Genomic DNA, 22,914 nt, shown 5'->3' with positions numbered 1-22,914 from the left:
AATCTGTTATTCCTGCTATCAGTTTTCTCTACTGCAAGAAGACTAATTAAGCAGAATAACGAGTCAAAACCTATGCACAAGGGAGGATATACCAAGGCTAGAATTTACCTTGTCATTAAAACCCTTCCATTCCTGCACTGCATCTTCCAAAATTTTCTCTTGTTCCTGGGCTACATTCCGGAGCCGTGTCCAGCGCTGCCAAACTGTTGTCATGGATCTACTTATAGATGCCTTACTGGCATCATTGCTGATTTTTTCCAGCTGCGAAGCCTTTTCTTCTAGGGCTGTGATTTTCTCATGGAAAGAATTCACTATGGACACGAGAGTCTGAAAAAGGAAAAATAAGCCGTTTTCCTTTTCCACAAGACAACTCATTAGTATTCAACATGCAGGTAGGTGAACCACCCCCATCCACTGCAGATGAGGAGGAGGCATTGTATTTCAAGTGAAGTAGCTAGGTCTCACTTTATTTCTCATAGGCAATATATTAGCTACAGCTTGGTCCAAAATGCAAGCTTCTGGAAGCAGCAGAAATCTGGACTAATCATCTTTTCTCTTCCTTGATCTCTCAAAAGAGATGAAAATAAGCATTCAGATTCTTTTCGCAACAAAGACTGACTTCTAAACAGTCTAAAAATGAAATAAGCAATTCAGGTATTTAAGTGTACATTTATGTCCTGTTAACCTTTAATAACATTTTAAATGCCCAAGGATTTGAGGAGACTCTTATGAACCTGGGCAGACATGACATTACTCTTTGGGGAAATTCTTGATTTCACAAGACACAGCTGGCAGCATGTTTGAAGGGTCACTGATCGTCCGTATCAAGGGAATTGACTAGTACCCTAAACACAAGCAAGTAATTATCAGTACCTTACCTTATGTGTTAGCAACTTCTCTTCTGCTTCATGAGAAGAAGCAGCTTTAGCTACTGAGAATTCAGACAATTTTTTCTCAGCATCATTCATCATTTCAATCACCTTCTGCCTTGATGTCTGGTACTCCTGCCACTCAGAAGCACACCTTAAACAAATACAGTTCCAGAAAGAACAACTTAATGCTACATAAAGACATTTGAAAATCAGAAATATTATTGTACCTCGTTTTCAATGCAACTGCTTGGTTTTGCTCTTACAAAGTATTTTCCAAGAAAATAAAGATTATTGGGAAACAGCATACATAGAAGTATATGCTCTTGATTTTCAGCTATGCCTTACAGAAAATACAGCTGGGCATTTAATAGCCCTTATTTAACTTTTGCTAAGAGACTGCTTATGTTGTGGTTTAAATCTACCCAAACTTATGGAATTCAGAACATTCAGGAATAATAAGAAACATAGTTATGCTTCTTAGGTATTTCCTTTTAGTTCAAAACGTCTACTTCAATTTCTTTTCATTTGCATATGTCTTGTGTCAGGTGAAATATAGAACAATTATTCCCTACTCTTCTTCTCTGTGCTGTTCCAAGATTAATATAATTCTACCAGAGCTTCTTTAACATCACACAACTAGTCAGTCAAGGGCAGAAAAGGAAGTAGAATCCAAGAGCTCTGAATTCCCAATATCCACTTCTCTCAAAAGTAGCACAAATATTTAAAAACTTTAATTAATGTTCTGATTCTTTCATTCAATACCTATAGTGTGAAATGAAGGCAGAGAGGAAAAAAATAAAAAAGAAAGAATATACCTTTGTAACTGCTCTTGCTGGGTTTTGGCTTCTTGCTCTGTCCCTTTGGCCTTTTCCTCCAAAGCAGCTACATTCTGCACCAGCTGTTCGCTTGCTGTGGCTTGTAAAAAGGGCTCTATCTCAGACACAAGGCCTTGTAGCACTTTCAAATGGTCATTAAACTGACTTTCTGTGCTAAAAAATTCGATGTGGTTCCTTAGATTCTCCTCAGAGTTCTCAACATCTAGACCATTTCTTGCTAACTGTAGAAATTCCTGAGCATCTTCCAGCCAGTCATTTGCTATCTGCATCACTTGGTAGTACCTTTGGCAGAGGCTATATGCTTTATTCAAGGTAGCCTGAAATAAAAGAGAGAGTCACAAACACAAAATCACAGTAGCCTGTGTAATTTAAAAAACCCAGACAGTAGGATTACTAAAACAGTCAGTTGGTGATGATTGTAAAGATCGAGCCACAGAGCCATCTTTTTCAGCTTTGTGACCGAGAAACTGATGATGCTTTGGGTGGACTAACCTGTCGCATGTGTACAGCTTCTTGAACTTCGCCATCAAGTTCTGCCAGCTCAGCAAGAGTGTTTTCCAGGTCAGCAGGTATCAGCTCCTTTGCTTTCATATAGCGCTCTTTCTCTTTATTGCTCAGTGCATTCATTATTCTGAGGCTTGATTGCACTTCTTCCTGATATATCTGAACCTTTCGGATTTCTTCTTGGATGTTCTGCAGTTTGAGGTCCAAACTTAATGTTCCATTAAGTTCTGTTTTCACCCACCTCAACCAGTCGAGTGAGCGGCAGATTTCTGTCTTGAAGTCAATGCTCTGCACAAGTCTGTTCTCACACTCCATCACCGTGTCAACAATGGCAGAATGCAAAGACTTCAGCTTCTCTTGCCAAGCCTGAACTTGGTGATTTGTTGTCTCATATGCTGATGAATCAACTTGAGGAGAAAGGGCTTCTAGATGTTCAGTTATTCGCTTCAGAAGACTTCCTGAGTCTTGCAAGCTGCCCACCAGAGAATGGTATATTTTCAACTTTTCTTCTATTGGGAGAGTTTCTTCATTCACCTTAACCTGCTCCTTCTTCACTGTCTCTAGCTGTGCCTCAAACTGCATACACATTTTCTCATGCTCCTGGCATGCTTCTATTGTATCTTCCAACAGGTTGATTTTCTGTTCTATTTGCCTCTTCAACTTGTGATACAGCGTGGCAAGTTTTAACATCTCATCTGGCTGCCAGGGCTGGCCAGTGCTTCGAAAAGCCTCCTTCTTCTGGTTCAGTTCATCCACTGCTGCAGCAAGGCTCATGGCTTCCCCTAAGAGATCTCTGTAGGCTTGCTGGAGTGACACAGTTTCTTTAGCTGAAACAGCAGCTGGAGCTTTGTCCATGTTAATAAACTGTTCTTCTAGCTCAGTCAGAGCTTTACTCGTCAACTCAATCAAAGAGGCATATTCTTTTCTGGCATAAATTGCTTCCTGAACCTTATATAATTTTTCTTTTGCCAAAGCAGTGACAATATTGAATTGCTGAGGGAGACTATTAAGTTTTTCATCTAGATAAGAATGGTCCACTTCATTAAGTGATGGTAGGACTTCTTGGCCATCTCTTTGCAGCGTAAGTAGCAGATTTTCATACTCTGGAGATTGCTCAAGAATCTGTTGGTATTTTGCCAACTGGCTGTATAACTCAGTGTTAGAATTCATTACATTGACTTCTGGGAATGTGACAATATCAGCTTGTTTTAGCCAATGGCAAGCTTTATCCAAATCTTCTTTGAAGTATTTCCTGGAAACAATATTTTTCTCCAGTTCTAACAATCTCTGGTTACACTTCTGTAAAACAGTGTCATACACATTCTGTAGTTCTTGCAGTTTACCTAAGACCTCACTCTTCTCTTGATTTGTTGCTTCTTTCATTAAATCCCTTCCTTGAGCCCACAACCCTGTCACCTCACTTTGATAGGCCTTCAGATTAGCCTGGGTATTCTTACAAGTCCTGATCTGTTTATTCACATCTTCTGGCAAAAGACAAATATGTTCTGGAAACATTACCTTCTTCTCATGCTGGTGAATTTGGTTTGTAGCCTGAAAGACTGCCATAAGAAACTGGGTCTTTTCAGACAGTGCTTTATTCAGGTGTTTTCTCCTCTGTCCAACTAGATCGCTGAGACAAGCCACGTGGTGCTGTGCATCAGACACTGTTTTCTGCAGTTCTTGCCTTTCATTGAGCCCTAGGTTGGTCATTACCCTGTCAGCATCCTTCACAAGCATCTTCAGAACAAGCTGTTTGGCTTCAAGCTCACTGCAAATGGTGAGATGATCCATGAGAAGACTCTGAGCCATATCTGGAGGAGGGCTCTGTTTAAGAGCCTCTGAGACACTAGGTCGCTGTTCCTCAGCCCATTCCATCAGTTCTTGAAATTTGGAATGCACCAAGCTGAGCTCTTCTAAGGTTGAAACAGAAACTTGAATTTTCCGTTTGACAAGGTCCTCCAGCTGAGTCCAGCGCTGTTCAAAATGACTGAATTGCTCCTTTACTAATTCTTTGTCATCAAGATTCAAATGTTCTATCATCTTCTGCTTCTGATCTTTCAAATCTTCCAGAGCAAATCTCCTTTCCTGTAGTGCAATTGCCAGTTTTTGCAAAGCTTCAAGGTGCACATTTGTACTTTCAGCATCAGATCTGTTAGACAGCACAAAAATGAGTTATTAGATCATATTTCAGCTCAGGCTTTTAGGAGAGGTCAGAATTAATTACAAGCCCACTACAAACAGAAATCAATATGATATAAAGACCTACAGTTCTCAGACTCACTTGAAGGTGAACATTAATTTAAAAACTTCACAAATTTATTAGTTTCTCTTTCATTTGCTCTATGGTCATCAGGCTGACCATACACATTTACATGAATACAGACCATACTGATTATACTGCATATATGAACAATGGCAAGTATTGAGGTTGAAGTGAATCTTGTTCTATGAGAGTGAACAGGAGCAGCAATGCACCCACAATTTTACTCACAGCTTATCCTATGCAAAGCAGCTACAAATATTTAGAAGTAGTTACTAAGCTTTAATGTAATAGTCTAACAGTCTAACATTAATATAATAGCGTAATAGTCTAACACAATATCCCAATGAAAATGAACCAGTGAACGATGAATTCATGAACCACAACAAACGAAAGAGTTCAAATGAAATAGTCAACATTATTGAAATATCAGGAAATGCTATACCTTGAGACAGGATCAATCAGTACTTGCTTTAAATACAAACACTGAAGATCTGGCCTCTTAAACTCGCTTTATCTCAGTAGAAATGATTAATTGCCTGATAATTAATAAGGGAGGTACGCTTTTAATTAAGTATGCAAAAAGGGATTTTTAGTAGCTCCCATTTAGGGACACTCTGTAAACAGCTCTTTCAGCATATATGCACAGGATGTGTGAGGATGTGACTCCTTTTTTACCTAGCCAGGTTGTCCCACTCTTTTGTGAGCTTTTCCAGGAAAACTTCAACGACATTCATGCGATCATGGTAATCCCTTGTCCTCTGCAGATCCTCCTCTCTCTGCATGAGCAAATTATGTGCCTGAAGGCAGAGGTCCAGCCACTGGTTGCTCAGTTCTCCTATTTCCTTGTGTTCAGGTGATTCCTGTCCTTGGGTTAGTTTGTTCATCTTCTCAGTCACAGAGGTGAGAGCTGACTGCTTAGACTGCAGCTTCTGACTGAATTCCTGAAAAAGATACAAGTAAAACCCAATATAATAATATACATTCAAAATTATAAAATGGAATTTAAATAAAAGCTCTGAAATAAATTGCATTTGGACTAATTATCTGCCCAGCCAAATGTTTTGCAGATGTAAATTAAAAGAAGTGTCTTCACTCCTCTCCAAACCCTCCTCCCCATCTTCTCATGTGAAGACGGATGCTAAAGCAAACCAGAGGAGTTTCTAAGTGCCAGTGATAAACAGAATTCATGATTCAGTCACATCCTGTTGTCCAGGCTTCTGGACTAGCATAGCTCCCACCATACACTAAAACATGCAAGGTAGTCTCGAATCTCACAAGAATAATTCATTTCACTAGTACTATTTCTAGCTTATTTTTTTCCTTCCTCATTAGTGACTAAAAATAGGAAGCGGGGTCCATGAGTCAGTGAGGCTCCATATCTGTACTCTGTATTGTTCCTACTTCTGTAACAGCAACCGTTACCACTGCCATTATTGAAACAAAACCATGGATTACCTAGGTATGAATGCTATCTTAGCTAATAACTAGTAACTAAAAGAGTTCATCTGCAGACACGCCCTACCAAATAAGAAGTCAGAGACATCCCAAAGAGAAGAATACAGAATATATGGACAACTAAAACTAACCAAATATTTTGCAGCCCTAAAGCACTAAGGGCTTATAATATTTTCCTAAATTCTAGTCCCAGTAACTATAACTAAACAAGCACGCCCATGGCCAGTTCTGCCTCATTCCTCTTCATGACAGCTTCAAATGGAGCTAGGCATTTACCAGGGCAAATTATTAGAAAAAAACACACCTTGTGCTGCATCTAGCAGTACAGAGGTGTCTCCCTCTCATTATAATCCAAAGTTATTGACTGAAGGAGTGAAGAAATAGAGACTCCTTCCTCCTGAATTCTAATGATAACTGGTATAACAGCTTTCAGTCCAGATTGTGCTGAGGCATCTTCAAAGGCTCTGACTTAGTTCCAAAGTGTGAGTAGAACAGACATGGAGAGGAACTGCTGTTTACTTTTCACCTAACTCTGGGCACATCAGAAAAAGAATAGAAGCAAATCTAGACCAAAAATGCAAAACCCATATATTTAATATTTTATTAAAGAAATTATCTTTTTGTTAAGTTACTGATGTGTACAGAATGGTCATAAAATGTCTCCCTTCTGGAATGAATGAGAGAAGATATGAAGGCATTTGTCTCATTAATTGAATTGTGTTTCTGTCATACCTCTCCTTAGAGATTAACAACATCAAATGGTTTTGTTGACAAATTTTGAAATACTTCTGAACTATTTAGGCGTATAGAAATCAAAGAATTTCACAAGCACAATTTGCAAATCTTATCTTCAGGTCCAATGTGATCAGCATTTAGTCTACTCTAAAAGCAAAAGCAAATCAGATCAGTAGGCTGAAAGTTGTCTAATATTAAAAAAACAAAGCAAGAAAAATACTAAAGTATTTCTGCTCTCTGAATCACCCTGCAGCATCAACAAGGAAACAATTTTTCCTCTGTCTTCTCTGCTCTTCTTAAGAGCGTATTAGCCTATGTATGCAGTACGTGCATATAATATAAATCATAAAATAATATCAGCCACAGGATGAACTTCTTCCCTACCTTCTGTTCTTAACCCAAAATTTCCTTACCTTTACCTGGAGTACCATATTTTGGGCAATATTTAGCTCCAACTCTGCCCGTCTCCTTTTCAAATTCTGTAGTTGTTGATCTGCTTCCTGGAAATATAGCCAGAGCTCAGCCTTCAATTGTTTTATCTCTTCCCAACCTTGAGCCAAATACTGTGAGTGCATTATCTGTTGCTCAATCTAGAAGAAAAATGAAAAGGAGTAGGAATGGTTTAATGCATCTGTTTTTGCAGAATAAAGGGTGAGTACCATTCTTCCTCTGAGCACAACACTGTACTAAAGCAATTTCTGCACCAGATTCTGAAGGGGCTAATATTACCCACAAAAAGAGTCTCAACCTTCAAAAGTCACAAGAATTGTACCTATCAAAGGAAATCTGGGTGGAAACAACAACAACAAAAGAAATTAATTATCATTCACCCTTGAGAGAAGCAAGTAAGTTTATGAGTGTTTGTATTTCAGTGTTGTCTTCTGTTAAAGCTTCAACTAATTGTATAATTTAGTCTACTGTATGCCAAGAATATTGTCAGAGCATATCCTACATAAAAGTTTCTACTAAACATTTCCATTTAATTTGCTTAGCCCAATTATTTTGCCTTTTTGCCTCTTCTAAAATGCCAATAAGAGGAATGCTTACCAGATCTGAGCCCATCAATCCTCTTACACCAATAGTGACACAGCTGCTTTTGCTCTATATACAGCAGTCTGCCTTTAAGATTTAGACACTCAACCAGCTTAGCATATCTTGGCACTATACCATCCGTGATTTCTTAAAAACGTTTCACTGCTTTGTATGTGAAAGGAGAATCTTATTCTGATGTTTGGGGTGTTTTTCAGCTATTCAGTTCTTGGGCTGCCATATTTTTATGGGTCATTTGGATTTGTACAATTCCATTCTCTGGTATGGAACACTGTTACTGTATGTATTAGATTTTTACTCTTGTTAGAAGTAGTTTCAAAGCTTCGGTTGTGTGTCTGTGTAAGAGAGACTAAACTTTTCATGTTTACAACAAGAGGAATGCTCATAATTCTTTTTTTCCAGCAACTTAAGTTTATAGTTCTATTTTAAATGTAAGCATTAAGTGACTTGAAAACTTAAAATTGAGGAACACTTCTATAAATTAATACGCTGAAATAGATGGACTTTGATTCACTAACTGAACCATCATAATTTTATTGTTATGCTGATTATTTTGTTATTAATATATTAATATAAGCCAATATGATCACAAGTCTATTGTTGAAAAAATAATAACAATAAAATATGTCTCAGATTTAATAAAATACAGAGAAGATTAGACTGAATTGTGTTTTTTGAAAACATAACTTGAATCAAGTTTTCTTCCACAGAATGTTATTTCTGTGGCTTTAGACCAACATCTTGTAACAGTTCCTAAGTACCTTTAGCAACCTTAGTTGTGTGTCTTTTTATTAGTACCAGGATGGCAATGTAGAGATTTAATAAATAAAATAAAACAAAATAGAGGCAGAAAGAGAAAACTATTAAGTAGCTCTAAAGAAATACTTAAGATGAAAGTAAGATGACATTACTTTAAACCATTACCCAATATGACCTTTTTAAAAGGGAACAGATCAAGGCAGTTAAAGCTCTAAATAGGATTAAAAGTGGGTTGTTGTGGTTATCTTGTACCGTTTGTTTTGTTTGTTGAATATCTGCCGCTGTACTCTTCACTGTGGCATCTGACAGATCACACATGGAGCACAGAAGATCCAAGTATGTATTGGCCTGCTCCTGCAGAGCCCGGAAATGTTTAACCTGAGGGAAGACAACTCAAAAGTAAACCCTGAGACTGTGGAAATAATATCCTGTTTTATTACAATCATACATTTTAGTATTTTTACTCTACCTTCTTATTTTTTCCATAACATTAAATGTAGAAATACATTATTTTTTTAGGTAAGGTTGCAATGTTATAATTATGGAATGGAATAAGCCTTAAAAACTTGATTATTATTCAATTACCAAAGCCTTTAGAGACATATGGATCAGCTAGATTATTTATTGATAGAAACACACAGTCTCAGCAAGGGGACAGACCTTCCCAAAGCGAATGGGAAAATGAGCTTTGTAGGAACATGTCCTGTTCCTACACCTATAAAATTTTCCAGTGTCTGACAGATCATAGTCTGGATGCTGGTCTCACTGTGTCACAGCCTGCTTGCCCTGCCCTTGTAGTATTTCTGACATCTAGTATTGCAAGGTCTCTCTTATGCGAGACAATGGATGAGACAGCTCTGAATTCCAGCATTTTTAACACCATACCAGTTTAATTTAAAACCTGAAAGTTACAAATCCAATGTAAAACGCATTATCATTAAGAATAATCAAGAATCAGTGAAAGAATTCTTAATGGTCAATGTGAGCTACAGGCAGTTCTATGCTCTTAGACTGAAAAATTGTTTTAATTGCTGGATAATTGACTCTCTGTCCATGGTAGTGTGAAAACAGGTCTCATAGGGAACATAGCAGACAGATGGGCAATTGAACAAGCAGAAAAACACAACCCCTTTGCTAAACACATCTATGCTAAGCATCTATATCTGCTAAACACTTCCATGGAGTATCTGAGCAGATTTATCTAAGCAGCCAACATTTTTCAGGTAACGTTTCTAAGCATTAAGCAGAGCCAGCAAAAGCCCTCTTTGATTTTTCAACTACAGTTATTTTGCATTGCAGGCATTCCTTTTGGGGTTGGGAATGAACTATGAGGCTACACAGCTTTCCGAGGAGGCTAGGAAATACCTAATTTCCAGAAATTTAAATCTCTATCTGAACTCACCTTGTTAAGAATAACTCCGCTTTTTCAAGTGCTAAACTTTTACCTGTTTGACTGCATCTGCCAGGCTGAAAGGTGTCCAGGTAGTTGGCTTTAGCTCTGACTGCACTGTAGACAGCCAAGTCTGGCACTGTTGGAGAGTATCCTGATGATTAACATGCTTCTGGAGCTCATGTTCCAAAGTCTGGTACACCTGAACAAAACATTTTGTCAGTTTATCACATTTTCAAATACTGCCATGATCTCTCTTTTTCTACCTTGAAAACTCCTGATAAAACAGAATTATTAAGACTTTGATTATTTTAGCCCTTGTACATAAATGTACATAAGGGCTGAGAGCTCCTTAAATGCTCACTGCACCCTGCTAACATGTGAAGAAGGTGGACAATATTTAATGCACAGCTTCTGAAAAGAAAAAATAGAGATGCAAATGAAGAGCATGTTCTCTTTTTTCTGTATCCAACATTTTTGCATTGAATTTGTATAACATTATTTTTAGTTTGTTTTAGGGCTGTTTTGTTTAGGTTTTTTTGGGTGTTGTTCAGGGTTTTTTTTCACTGATGGCTTTATCTCCTAATTGGTTTAAAGAGAATGACCCAGCTGGCCCTTCTTAACTGCATATTCTGGTTTTAATGAGAGAGACAGTGTTTCCTAGCACATACTTGAGACCTGTTTATGTATGTATGCAAACTATGAACGCTAAGACTGCAATTTGCTCCCTAGTTTTTGAAGTAGAAAAGGTCTAATTTTTTTTGCTGTGGCTGCTCAGAAGCTAGCGTAACATGATGGTAGTGAGTATGTGGCAAGATTAAAGTAAGAACTGATCAGCCACTACTTTTCCTGGTTGCAAGACGACGTTTGCCTCACAAGGAATTCAGCTGTAGCACAGGAATTATTAAGTCCTCAGTGGGCTCAACTGAAATGAAAACAGTAGGAAGAGTTTTCTACCATATAAAGAAATAACTCATAGAAATAATAATGCACTTTATTTTCAAATGGCACTAAAAAACAACTTTGAGAAAAGACTTACTCTTTGGGCTGTGCTACATATGGCAGAATAGCTGTCCCTTGTCCCCTGAAGATGGCTTTGTATATTTTGCTTAAATTTTGCTTGAAGATGTTCTGAGCATTGACTGATTAGGTAATCACCTTTACTCTTAAGGCTGTTCAAACGATCTTCAAATCCTGCAATTTCTTCCATGATAGCCTAAGAAACAGATAAAATACTTTTGAAGAAATATGCTGTGTCAGAGAACATTTTTTTTCTCCCTCCTTTAAACAGTTTTCATCTTCAAATTTGGAAAAAAAAAATCAGACAACATGTATTGTCATAGTCAAGCTACTGGATGGCATCTTCATTGTAAAGTCATTGTCAAAAGATAATAAAGATACACAGATACCCCACAGAAACAGCAGTAGCACTGTCATAATGTGTATGCTCAGACTGCTCAGACCCCAAGACTACACTTAATCTTATTTGTTGCATGCTCTTCAGGGCTTCTCCAGCTTCTCTTGTGTCTAGTAATGCAAATTAAATCTCATGCTGAATCACAACACATTCCATAAGCTCTTTCACAGTGGACAGTTGACTTTGGTGGAGCTAATTTTTTTATCTAAGGAGGTTACTTAAAGACTAACACACCTAATCATAAATAAATTAAAGACTTCAATATTTGCCATTGGAATCTTGGTTTCAGGTATTGGAAGGTTGGATTTTGCTCTCTTTTATCTTCTAGGAAGCATTCGTTATCAAGGTATTAAAAAATTCTCACTAACAGCAACCATAATAACACCTTGAATAAAAGCAATGAAGAAAATGTTACAACCTAATAGAAGAAGCTAGAATTAGAACAACCTAATAGAGATACCTCTAGTTTCTGCACTTTCTTCTCTATTGCTGTTTTATCAACCACATCCAATTTGGTGATCCCATTTCTAAAGTTCTCGTTAGCTGATCCATACCAAGGAAATTTTCAATTTAATTTTTTTTTTCAACCTTAAAATAGTGCTAGAGCAAAAAATACCTCAGGAATAAAATGACCAAAATCCATTTTTTATGGTTCATTTCCATTGAAGTCTCAGGGAAAATCTGACACAGAATTCAAATCAGAGTACAATAAAGCTCTTTGTGTAAATACAGTTTCATCCAAGAAACTATGCTAACAACAAGCCAGAGTTGTTAACTCCATTAATGACACTGATGCTTATTTACACAGTTAGGAGTAAGAGAAATAAAATAGGGAAATGACAAATAGAGCTCTGGAGTGGAGGCAGAGAAGAAAAATTCTATTTTACAAAGGAAAATCACCAGTAGCAAACCCACCTTGTGGTTAGCTAGTTGCTGAGTGATTATTTCAAGATTGTTGCTTTCCATGAGGTCAGGGCTGGCCAATCTGCTGGACATATGTAATAGCCACTTCTCCCCTTCTTGCAAATCACTATTGTAATCTTCATGTTCTTTTACTCTCACTTCTAAGGTTTCAACATATGTCTGCAGGTCCACAATAACCAAAATTAAATTTTCAGGTAATTACAAGGGTTTAAAAAAAAACCCAAACAAACAAAACCCACCAAGAACTTGAAAACATAATAAGAATTACCATCTAAATTTATACTCCTGTGAGAGAAATTCATATGAATAGACTGTAAAGTAAGACATCAAAAGACACATTTATTCTGTGAATAAATTTCTGTGAATAATTACTTCTGTGGTACCGAGCAGTATTTTCATTCCAGATGAAATACTGTACTTTGAAGACTGAGGAAAACACCTGAGAAAATGCACACTCTCAACTTGACATTAAGTTCACTAACAATTATTACACACACTTTGAGTGACTGCACTCGACCTACCACTTGACCTACCAGCAGCTATGGCTGCTGCTTACAGCCTTTGCTTGTACCTACTGCCCGTGTCTGTGGTATCTTTAAACTAAAAATCAACCTTGCTAAATAAAATCATCTCCTATTGGTGGATGGATTGGCAATTAAAGGTGCCTAGGTCAAACATAAGTACTAACATGGTTTGCAGGGCTTATCCTTGCTAGGAGTATAACCTATTAAAAGCTTTAGGAGTAATCGTACTATAGGATGTATTTAGAAGCATTAGACCTTTCAAAGTACTATGTACATATGGACTAATGAATCAGTGTTAATTAATAATGCCCTTGCTGAACTAAATGATATCCAACTTATTTTCTCCGCTGCCTTCTATTCACCAACTAAACTAAACTGTGTTTGTGGAGATCAAGCAGAAACAAGAGAGTATAATCTAAGGGCATCTGTCCTTTCAAGAAATAATGTATTTAGAATTCTAGTAAATGCTTTTCAAAGTAGCAACAACAACACAGACTAGCCACAGATACATATCCCCTTAGTGTTACAAAGCACAAAGACTTCACCTGCTGAAAATTAATTTCAGCTACTCTGGTTAGATTTACTTGTGCAGTTTTCTCCATATTCAAAATTTGCCTCTTATTTCTGTCCCCCTCTCCAAAAGAAAACCAAATAACCCCACCAACAAAACACCAAAAGTAATTAAAGGCAGCTGGTTCTTTGTACAGACATGACAGCATGAAATAAATAGTTAATTTCTTAAAGAGAGGTAAAAATATAGCAAGTTGGAAGAACCCTGAGGTTTCTCCCTTTTTACCTTTGTTTTGCTGCAGAGTTCCCGGTAACTGCTCTGAAGGTCTTGAATGTTGTTCTTTAGAGTCATGTCATTTACCAGATCACAAAGTGCCTCTCCCTTTTCAATCACTGACTTTATTGAGGGCTCATGAGACAGAACAGTCTGTTGTATGGACTACAATGTAAGCAAGAATTAAAATATACATCTACTAATCACTTGAGATGTATTTCACTAACTTCCCTTTGATCTGATGCATAGCCTTCTATCATGGATTATATCATCCTTTACAGACAGGCAGAACTTTTTTACCAATGCAGGATTCTGCTTCTCAGACCTGCCCTGAGACAACAACTTTGCACACACCTAAAAGCAACTGCTCCTTTTGAGAGTGGCTGACAGTCTGGAGCTGATGAAGCAAAGGGAGTCCATCTGTATGAAGTGGCCAGTGCTAGGGATAAGATGTGTTCAGAGCAACAAATTATGAAAACAAGTGGGAAGGCATCACCAAAGCCATCCCCTTAATGAGATGGTGTGTGATGAGTGCCTAGCACTGTACTCTAGAGTGTACAACTCCCCAGACATGTAGAAAGCAAGCACACAGCTGTGACATACAATTTGAGCGGGGAAGCTGGCAAGGTGTACCACTTAGGTGCTTAGGTACCTACTGGCAAAGGCATCTTTAGTGAGAAAACCTTGAAGCAATGTAGGTACTGCTCAGCAATACCCAAAATACCGGTTTGTTGGCAACATTTTTTTAGCCACAGATATAAAGCACAGCACTATATGGATTGCTGTGAGGAGAGTTAACTCCACCTCAGCCGGGCACAGTACACGTTTCATGAAACATCTGTAATCCTGAAATATTTTACAAAAACATCATTAAAAGAAGAAATGGGGTTTTTTTGGCAAATTTTCTACTCATTTTTTTGACTGGAAAATAACCCCAAAGACTTCATTAAAATCCTAACAAAGACTTGGGAGGTCATAGCAGCTGACTGTCTGGGATATCAGTTGAGCTGGGACATCCACTTTTAACCAGAAAGCTGATTAAGTCAGTGTAAACAGTGACAATATCTGAAGTCAAGAAAGAACAACTGATTTCTATGTTCACTTCAACTGCAATCACCTCTGTTGAGATCAATGCAATTACTCGTATGTGTACTCATAAAAGAATTTGCTCCATTACAGGAAATTTTCAGATATGGAAACCTTTTTAGGATGTTCAAATCTCAAATCTAGGGGCTCAGTCTGGTTTGTAGAGGCAGGTATCATTCATGTTTTCACTGATGCTGATTGGGACATACAGATCAGAAACATCTCATGTACCTATTGAAGAAACTTGGATACCTGATCAGAGAACTTATTGAGAATCTTTAAATTAAAATCAATTCAGTGGTACTATGAGAAAACCCCTTTTTACCTTGTATTTGGACAATTGTGCCTTCTTCTCATATAGTTCACTCTTTGGCTCCACAGGAGCATGTAAGATGGCTTGGTACTCCATGACCCACTGAGTTTGGGCCTTATACTTGTCTGAGAACTCCTTTACCAGCTGAAGACACTTCTCTGAAGTCATGTGCTCTTTTCTGATGGAGCCAGCCAGCTCTTCAAGCTGTTCCACATGATCTGCAATTTCTTTTCTTAACTGTTCAGCTTCATTTTCTTCCATGTATTTTATAGCTCGCTCCCCCTTCTCACGGGCTGATTTCAGTAAACTGTGGCCTATGTCCATATCGCTCAATAGCACCTGTGAAGGAAATGTTGGTTAACCGAAAACGTATGAAAACTTGCCTTTTTTTTAACCTTGCTACAGACACAGAAAGAATAACTAGGGAAAATGAGTGGACTTTTCAGTACAAAATTGCCTGGAGTTAAGGTGTGTCAAGTTAGAAGGAAGCAGGTAAAGCAAATACTTCTGCCTTGCCCTGGGAGAAGTATTTAACAGAGAATTTAAAGAGAGAAACTGAGGGCTCCCAGGAGAGGATCTGTACACCAAATTCTGGAAGAGATGAAAGCTTTCCCTTAGCATATTACATTTAAGCTGCTTAAGCTGCAGGACATATGAGAAGCTCATCTACAACTTTTGAGATGAAACATGAGTGTTTCAATGAAGAGAAATAGGAAGCACTTCTTGCCAGAGGGCACAGAAAATGCACAGTGCACAAAAAAGTATACTTGTGGGGAATTGGGGATATGGGAATTTATTTTAAGTTTTAACCTAACGTAAAACAGATATAAGGATGCCTTATGGAAGGATAGGACTATTATTTAGGACTATATTATTTAGGACTATATTATTTAGGAATATTTGCTATATTATTTAGTTATTTACTTCTAACTTCAATAGACAAATTATGATCTAATGAGATGTGATAACACAAAGTTTTGTACTGTGTGGTCTTATCCCATTATCTTCTCTAGGCAAGGTAAAGTCAGAATTTTGAGCAGGTGTTAAGATGAACGTTAAAATACAGCCTGCTGTTTGGGAACAGAAACAAAAATTGCATTTAAGAAAACTGTACCTCTAGCTTCTGCACTTTTTTCTCCATTACTGTTTTATCAATGACATCAAATTTGGTGATCACATTTTTGAAGTTCTTGTTAGTAGCTCCATACCAATTTGTGTAAGCACTAAAAGACAATTCTGATTCCTCCATACAGCGTATTTCTTCTTCCAGAAACTTCACTTGCTCCTTCAAACAAATACGGAGGGTAGGGGGAAGAAACAAGGACCAGCCAGATGTTTATCACTGCTATTGGTTTAAGATAACAATAAATAGCTATTTATAAATAAAATCTACTATACAAAGATAAAACATATAGGCTTTGAGTTATTTCATAAATAGTGGGTAGTTCTTACAGGGCTCTTTTCAGGGTGCACATATGGTAATCACCAATGTTAAAACTGAACTAATACTAAACACTGACAATGTACTCACATTTTGAACTTTGAATTGTGACTTGTTCATTACATTACTATGAGGCAATTACTACTTAAAGTAACCTAAGACTGCACCTTACCAAATTACATTTTCTCCATACTAATTGGCAGCCTAAAAACATTTCTCTAGAGGTCAATTAGCATTCAAGCATATTTTATTCTGAATTTCTCTTCTGAAACTATCAAAAAAGATAGTGACAGGGAATTCTACTTCATTATCCTGATTATGTTGCTGTAATACATTTAATCCAATGAAATCTATGTGCATATATATATGAATATATATGTGAATGTTATGCTATTGAGTCTGATAAAGTCAAATTACAAAATTTTTCTGATAAAGTCAAATTACAAAAGCCTGTTTGTATTTTCTTCTTAACTGGCAATTTATGATGTGGAAAAACAATGAATTAGCTTTAGCTTTCATTACTTACCAAGACATGAAGAAGAAGAGTTTGGTACCGAGATGTAAGCTGCGTTGCCTGACTTCCCATTCTACTTGCAGTGAGATTTTCCTCTAGTATTTGCTGAGCCAATGCCCCAACTTCCTCTACATCATCTTTGTAGATTGCAATGTCTTCATGCCACTTCTATGAGAAAGAAATTATCAAACTTTTAGGACTGATTCAAACATCTTAAACTATCAGGAATTTAATTGTAACTAAGTCAGAAAATTGTTGAAAAGGAAAACAAATACATGATTGCAAACATCAATTTACAGCTGGAAAATAAACCGGACTCTGATGGAAGTTATTTTAAAAAATATGCTGGAAAGATTTTCACCCCATATGGACTGCATTTCATTACAACAGATTCAATACTCGTAATATTTTTCCCCTTGAAAAGTAATAGTAGAAATGCAATCTATAGGACTTCCTATAGATTTCACCTGAAGTTTTGAAGATGACTGTGAAGTGTAAACTGGCTTCAAATTTGCTTCCTGTGTTTATTCAGAACCATGCCTTCTTGTTCCAGCGACTAAAGGAGAATTACTACTTTGACACAGTGGAGACTTCGTAACAGTTGGTCACATTTTATTCTTGTTATCATATTAATTCTTTTCCATTCCACTGTCTGTCTTTGTACGCTGTTACATCTTCTCACACTACAGAGCATATGAATTACAGATCTCCCTGACAGATTTCAGCATTGTTATAGCCATACCTCCACCAGAAAAATGGGAGGAACCTGGATCTAGAAGGCACAAAGCTCTCTTGGACCCATCATTTTAGTGATCAACTCAGAATAAATTGAAAAGTTTGAGCTCATTTTCACAGTGGAACCAGGAATTGACATGGAAACCTCACATAGTATTTTATTTATGCCTTAACTATATTCTTTACCTTCATTTGTTGAAGCTGCATTTCCTTTGTTGCTCTACCAGACCTCCTCCCAGTCCTAATAGCAACTTTCTGCTCCAGGTTTGTTAACCAGTCATTAACCTTCTCAAATTTTTTCTCCATTAACCTCAGTTTGCTCACAGTGGCATTTAATTGGCTTCTTGCTTCAGAAAGCCTGTGCTGATAAACTTGCCAATCCTGCCGTAACGATTCCAGGGCTCTGTCTTCTATCTGGGGAATACCCCAGGGAATCACCTCCTCTCTGGCATGGACAGCAGCATTCAATAATGCTTGTCCCTCTGCACAGTGGACCTGCAGCTCCTGTAAAGCAGAGTTAGTTACATACCTAAGTTAGTTAGCTGCATTGACAGCTTTCATTCACGCATGGCAAAAAACCCCTGGGCTCCTCTGAAGACAGCTGGGCATTCCCTTTACTTATCTATGTTTAAACATATATTAGAGAGATTATTTCCTCTAATAACACTAGTGACAGCATGCTCACTTACAAAGCACACCAGGTATCACTATTACTGACAACTGAACTGCAGAAAATTATTGACAAAGCATGCATTAAATTCCTTCCTCTCCTGCCAAGTTTATCAGTTCTGAAACACTGGCTGCCTGAGCCAAACTGTCCAGATGTGGCAAGCAGACTGTAGGACTGATTCTAAAGCTGAATCTCTTTAAAAACAGAGGCTTTGATCTTCTAAAATAAACAAACCCATTTATTTTTACATGTGTTTGAGACAACACTCCAGATTAATTTTTGGTACCCTCTTTTGGACATATATGGCATTTTCATGCTTTTTAACACTTAATCAGAAAGTACAGAGTGATTCAATCTGATTAGAAAATATAGCAAGGAAATTACCTTAACAAAACACAGTTGTGTTTCATCTCAAATTTCATTTGAGATACATATCCAGATTTTCAAAATGGGTTTTGGAGAGTAACTATAATGAGCAGAAATATCTGCAGAGTCCCTGATCATACAAAGAGTCTCTCAGTATCCTGAATAAGATAATAAACATTTCATATCTCACGTACATACTTTGTGCTCCTTTAACAACAGGTATTAAAGCATTTTAAGTCAGCCTAAGATAAAAACTGGGGAATTACTGAAGCACTGTGGGTTCATTTTTCACTTTCACTGAAGTGGGTCAGTGGTAGTCTTCCCACCTCACTATGGGAGCCATGACTGGAATTGCCTGCAAGTAGGTGCACCTGCACTGTGAGCAGTAAAATATGGAACACCAATGAAAATACTTTTCATATTTTATGAAACACGCAGGGAAAAGAAGAGACAGACCAATATCTAACACAAATTCAAAACTTTCAGGAAAAGATTAGTATGTGCCTGGAGATTTCTTCCAAAGCCATATGTTTCTTTCCAGATATGAGCAACAATATTTCCACTAACTTTACTTGTACCACTTTTGAGCAACAAAGTGTTCATATACTTGAAATACAATTTCAAGGGGTTCTCAAGACAGTTTTTGCCTGGCAATAAATGTTATTCTGTTACTATACCATTATATTCTGTTACTGTACCATCATAGGATTGATTTTTTTTTTCCTTAGGTTGTCGCACATCACATACCTGTAAATCTCGGAGTGTTGCCTCCTGTTCCTGGGCATCACCATCAAGATGTGATGAACAGTCAAGTTTTTCCTGCTCTTTCTCTAGCCATACTTCAAAGGCCTTCAGATTTCTTTGGTACTCTTGGTGTAAGGTAAGCAGTCCTTCAGCTTTTGTTACAGCTTCCTGCATGCAAAAATATTTTCAAATATGTATACATATCTTAGTGTATTGTCAAACCAAGAGAACATAAACTCTAGCCATCCATCAAGGGAAAAGGTTTGTATCTGATGCTGTACTTTCAAAGAATTCAAGAGTACCTGAAATCTGAAGATAACGTAATCAATTACAGGGGAAGAGGGAGCACACCTACGGGTAAAAATACTTGTCCCAGAAGATAAGTTTGTAACTTCTGAGATTTAGAGTTTTGATCTGAGATTACTTTTAAATAACATCTTAGTGTCTAATAACAAAAGACCTTGATTTTCACTGCAATTATTTACCTTAACTTTGCTGATGTGATTAATAAGCATATGAGCTTAGAAATTGCATTTTCTTCTCTTGCATTCTTGCATGACTTTTTTTTTTTTTTTTTTTCTTTCTTTTTTTCTTTCTTTCTTTCTTTCCAAATGGAATTGGAATACTCTATTAGGAGAATCTATTATCTTATGTTTGAAGGTATTTGCAGGCAGTCCCTACAGAGCACAGTAAGAAACACACTACAAGGCTTCTGTGTATGTGAGTGAGCAAGTTGCAATAATTTCAGCACTAAAATATTACCATACCTGGAGTATGGAAGGAAAGGTGTCATACATTGGCACAAGATTAATCTTATTAAGTGAAAGAAAAATATAGTACATGTAATTCACATCCTCTAAGAAACTATGGGAATCAAGTTCTGATGGGAGACAAGACAGGCTGCATTTGAGAGCAGCAGGCTCATAAAAAGACAAACACTTTAATAAACCTATGAACTTACTGTCTGCTTTACCTCCTATATCTAACAGGTCTGTCTAGTAGGAGAAAGGAGGAAAACAGGAGTCTTATCACATCTTTTACAAGGCCTGTCCATGCCCAGAAGTGGGAAGGGGAAAAGAGAGAACAGTTTTCTTGCCTCTCAACAGGTGCTTAGGAAATTACAGGCGTTGGTTTGCTCAGCCGTGAGCCATAAACCCTTGGAGAATCTTGTCAGGTTTCCTGCCTGAACAGAGGATTAGTAAAAGATTTGAACATTCCTTACTTTCCAGCTATTTGCTTTGAACTTTGAATTTCTTTCTAAGGGTTGATTGTACTCTTGATACTTAACACCATCACCACAGTTGGGAACAGGGAAGACCAATCATCTGGGATATTGGAAGAGAAAGAAGGAATGCTTCTTGATACATGGGGTAGGATGTACAGAACTCTTGCCTCTGTGAGACACCATCCATATCTTATTGTTCCCATGCTGTTGCTCAAGCCGAGCAAACATAGGCAGCCTGTATAGCTTTGTGCAGGAGAAAAAGGTAAAGACTAGGACATCCCCATGCTAACAGGAATAGTAGGTATTTACCAGCATTTCTCAGGACTCATGTATCTCTCTGGAAAATCTGGGCAATTTTATTCATTCAAAGTCAAAAGAAAGACAGAGCACGACATTTTTTGCAGTTGTGGAAGAGACGTCCACAAAACACTGAATCGCTGATGTGTTTGAAAAACTGAATTTTGGCTGAATTTTGAATTTTGTCATTGACAAAGGCACCACTGAGACAACAAAACTCAATTTAACTACATTGCTGTCCTGAAGCAAAGTTGGCTATCTGAGCATGCGTTAGTCATTATTTAATTATTACAGAAGAATGTAGGTTAACTGGAGAGAATCACCTAGCTTTAAATCGATCATTGGGTCTTTTATTTATTTATTTTATTTTTAATTTTTTTTACTTTATATCTTACCCTAAAACCCATCCTGATATTAATCTATGTCCTAATCTTTTCCAGATCTACAATATCAATATTTATCAGGAAAATGTAGTACTTATCACACTTGTGTCAGTTTACTTGCTAATGAGGTTTGTTTTCATTAATGAAATCTCTGTAGCTGTCACCATTTGTGAATCACACAACTGACTGGCAAAATCTGCAAACATACACCTATGCAAATCACAGGTTTGAAGATTTTTTTTCAACATTTCAGTCATAATGGGTAAAATTATATCTCTGCTGGAGTCAATGAACCTTTATACATGGAGTTCCTCAGATTATTCTCCTGATTTTTAGAACCCTTCTGAAAGATCTGAAGCCCAGTACAGGAAGACAGATTTATTAATCACCCTAGTAGGTTTCTATTACATTAAGTTACAGCTGTCCCCAGACTCTTAATCCTCATTTAACTGTAAAATAAATGATCAATGAAAATGTTTTTTTCCTTGTTTCCAACTAAACAAGGAGTGCTGTGAAGAAAAACTTTACCTTTGTTCTTTCTTTGAGGAACTTATACCTCTCCTGAAGGTCTTGCAGCTCAAGCTGAGCAATGTAATGCTCAGCCATGCCCTTTCCTTTCACTTCAATAGTCTCCAACAGCCTGTTATGACTCAACACCTCTTCATTGAGTAGCTGCAAAATAGAAAGAGAAAAACATGTAAAGGGAATCATTAAAACAAGACCACAGATTATTCTTGCAGTTAGTTTGTTTTATTGCCTCTAAGGTGTTAGGGAATTGTTGATGGTTTGCTGTAAATCAGACACACCTTTGCTTTGCTGAGGGCAGCTGTTTTTTCCCTCAGTTCAGCATAATGCTTGTCAGAGGCATTCATACTTGCTTCTACTTTTTCCATCCATCTGGAAAACTGATTAACGTCTTCCTGGTAACTTGTCCATTTGGAGAGAGCTCCTTCCAGTTGACTGTAATTTAAAATACATTTTTTTTGTGATAGTGGAAATTCCCATGCTATTTGAGCAGTGAGATATAGTCATATACAGATATTCTAGACCATATTTATGAGAGAGATACATTACAAGATAAGCAATCTTACATCCTACAGGTTTTAACTAGGAGCACTGACTAATAAAGAGAAATTAAGTTTTCCAGACCTGGGATATTAAGTAGATCTGTAATCTGTGTAGCTAGCTGACACGTTCTAGGTTTAGTAAATAAATTGCAACTGAAATAAGACCCAGAATCAGAAATTTTCTGCCCCTTTACCTACAATCAAAAGTTGCTGCATTCTAATGTTTAATTACTTTGTTTCTTTAACTTGAAATATTTGCAACTATTGATGCTCCACCACAGAAATCTCCATTTTTTCCTTTATATTTCTTTATTCTATCACTAGGAGCAGCACTGTTAGACACTGTAATTTACAGTATGTTCTTTGGAATGCTAACAAGTGGAAAATCAGGCAAGATTTTGATAGAGCAACCTTTAATGTCCATGAAAAAAAATTTTCTCATATCTGAGAAAGTTTCAAAGCTCAAGTGCAACACAAAGTAAAATATTCAAGATTATGAACATGGAATCTAGTTTTAAGAGTAAAATGACAATAAGTTTAATAAAGCTTAGATCCCTCAC

At 37.2% G+C, this 22,914-nt stretch overlaps 1 protein-coding gene across 19 annotated transcripts in view; it reads right to left on the bottom strand.

Annotated features, from left to right (window-relative positions):
- Positions 1-22,914, bottom strand: part of SYNE1 (spectrin repeat containing nuclear envelope protein 1) — a 301,821-nt gene that overhangs the window by 114,399 nt on the left and 164,508 nt on the right. For all 19 annotated transcript variants that reach the window (XM_058419844.1, XM_058419842.1, XM_058419859.1 and 16 more), the window contains 18 exons: positions 22,094-22,247; positions 21,816-21,959; positions 19,386-19,550; positions 17,789-18,106; positions 16,880-17,035; positions 16,027-16,197; positions 14,925-15,251; positions 13,526-13,678; positions 12,197-12,364; positions 10,904-11,080; positions 9,920-10,066; positions 8,727-8,852; positions 7,079-7,255; positions 5,151-5,416; positions 2,201-4,361; positions 1,688-2,025; positions 879-1,023; positions 109-327 (listed from right to left, as the gene is read on the bottom strand). In XM_058419844.1, coding sequence (XP_058275827.1) covers positions 109-327; positions 879-1,023; positions 1,688-2,025; positions 2,201-4,361; positions 5,151-5,416; positions 7,079-7,255; positions 8,727-8,852; positions 9,920-10,066; positions 10,904-11,080; positions 12,197-12,364; positions 13,526-13,678; positions 14,925-15,251; positions 16,027-16,197; positions 16,880-17,035; positions 17,789-18,106; positions 19,386-19,550; positions 21,816-21,959; positions 22,094-22,247 — 5,512 coding nt within the window. The remainder of the gene's footprint in view (positions 1-108; positions 328-878; positions 1,024-1,687; positions 2,026-2,200; positions 4,362-5,150; positions 5,417-7,078; positions 7,256-8,726; positions 8,853-9,919; positions 10,067-10,903; positions 11,081-12,196; positions 12,365-13,525; positions 13,679-14,924; positions 15,252-16,026; positions 16,198-16,879; positions 17,036-17,788; positions 18,107-19,385; positions 19,551-21,815; positions 21,960-22,093; positions 22,248-22,914) is intronic.

This window comes from Hirundo rustica, chromosome 3 (genome assembly GCF_015227805.2).
Source record: "Hirundo rustica isolate bHirRus1 chromosome 3, bHirRus1.pri.v3, whole genome shotgun sequence".
Classification (NCBI taxonomy): Eukaryota; Metazoa; Chordata; class Aves; order Passeriformes; family Hirundinidae; genus Hirundo; species Hirundo rustica.
The sequence above is the reverse complement of the archived record's forward strand: the minus strand, read 5'-3'. Positions and strand labels throughout refer to the sequence as shown.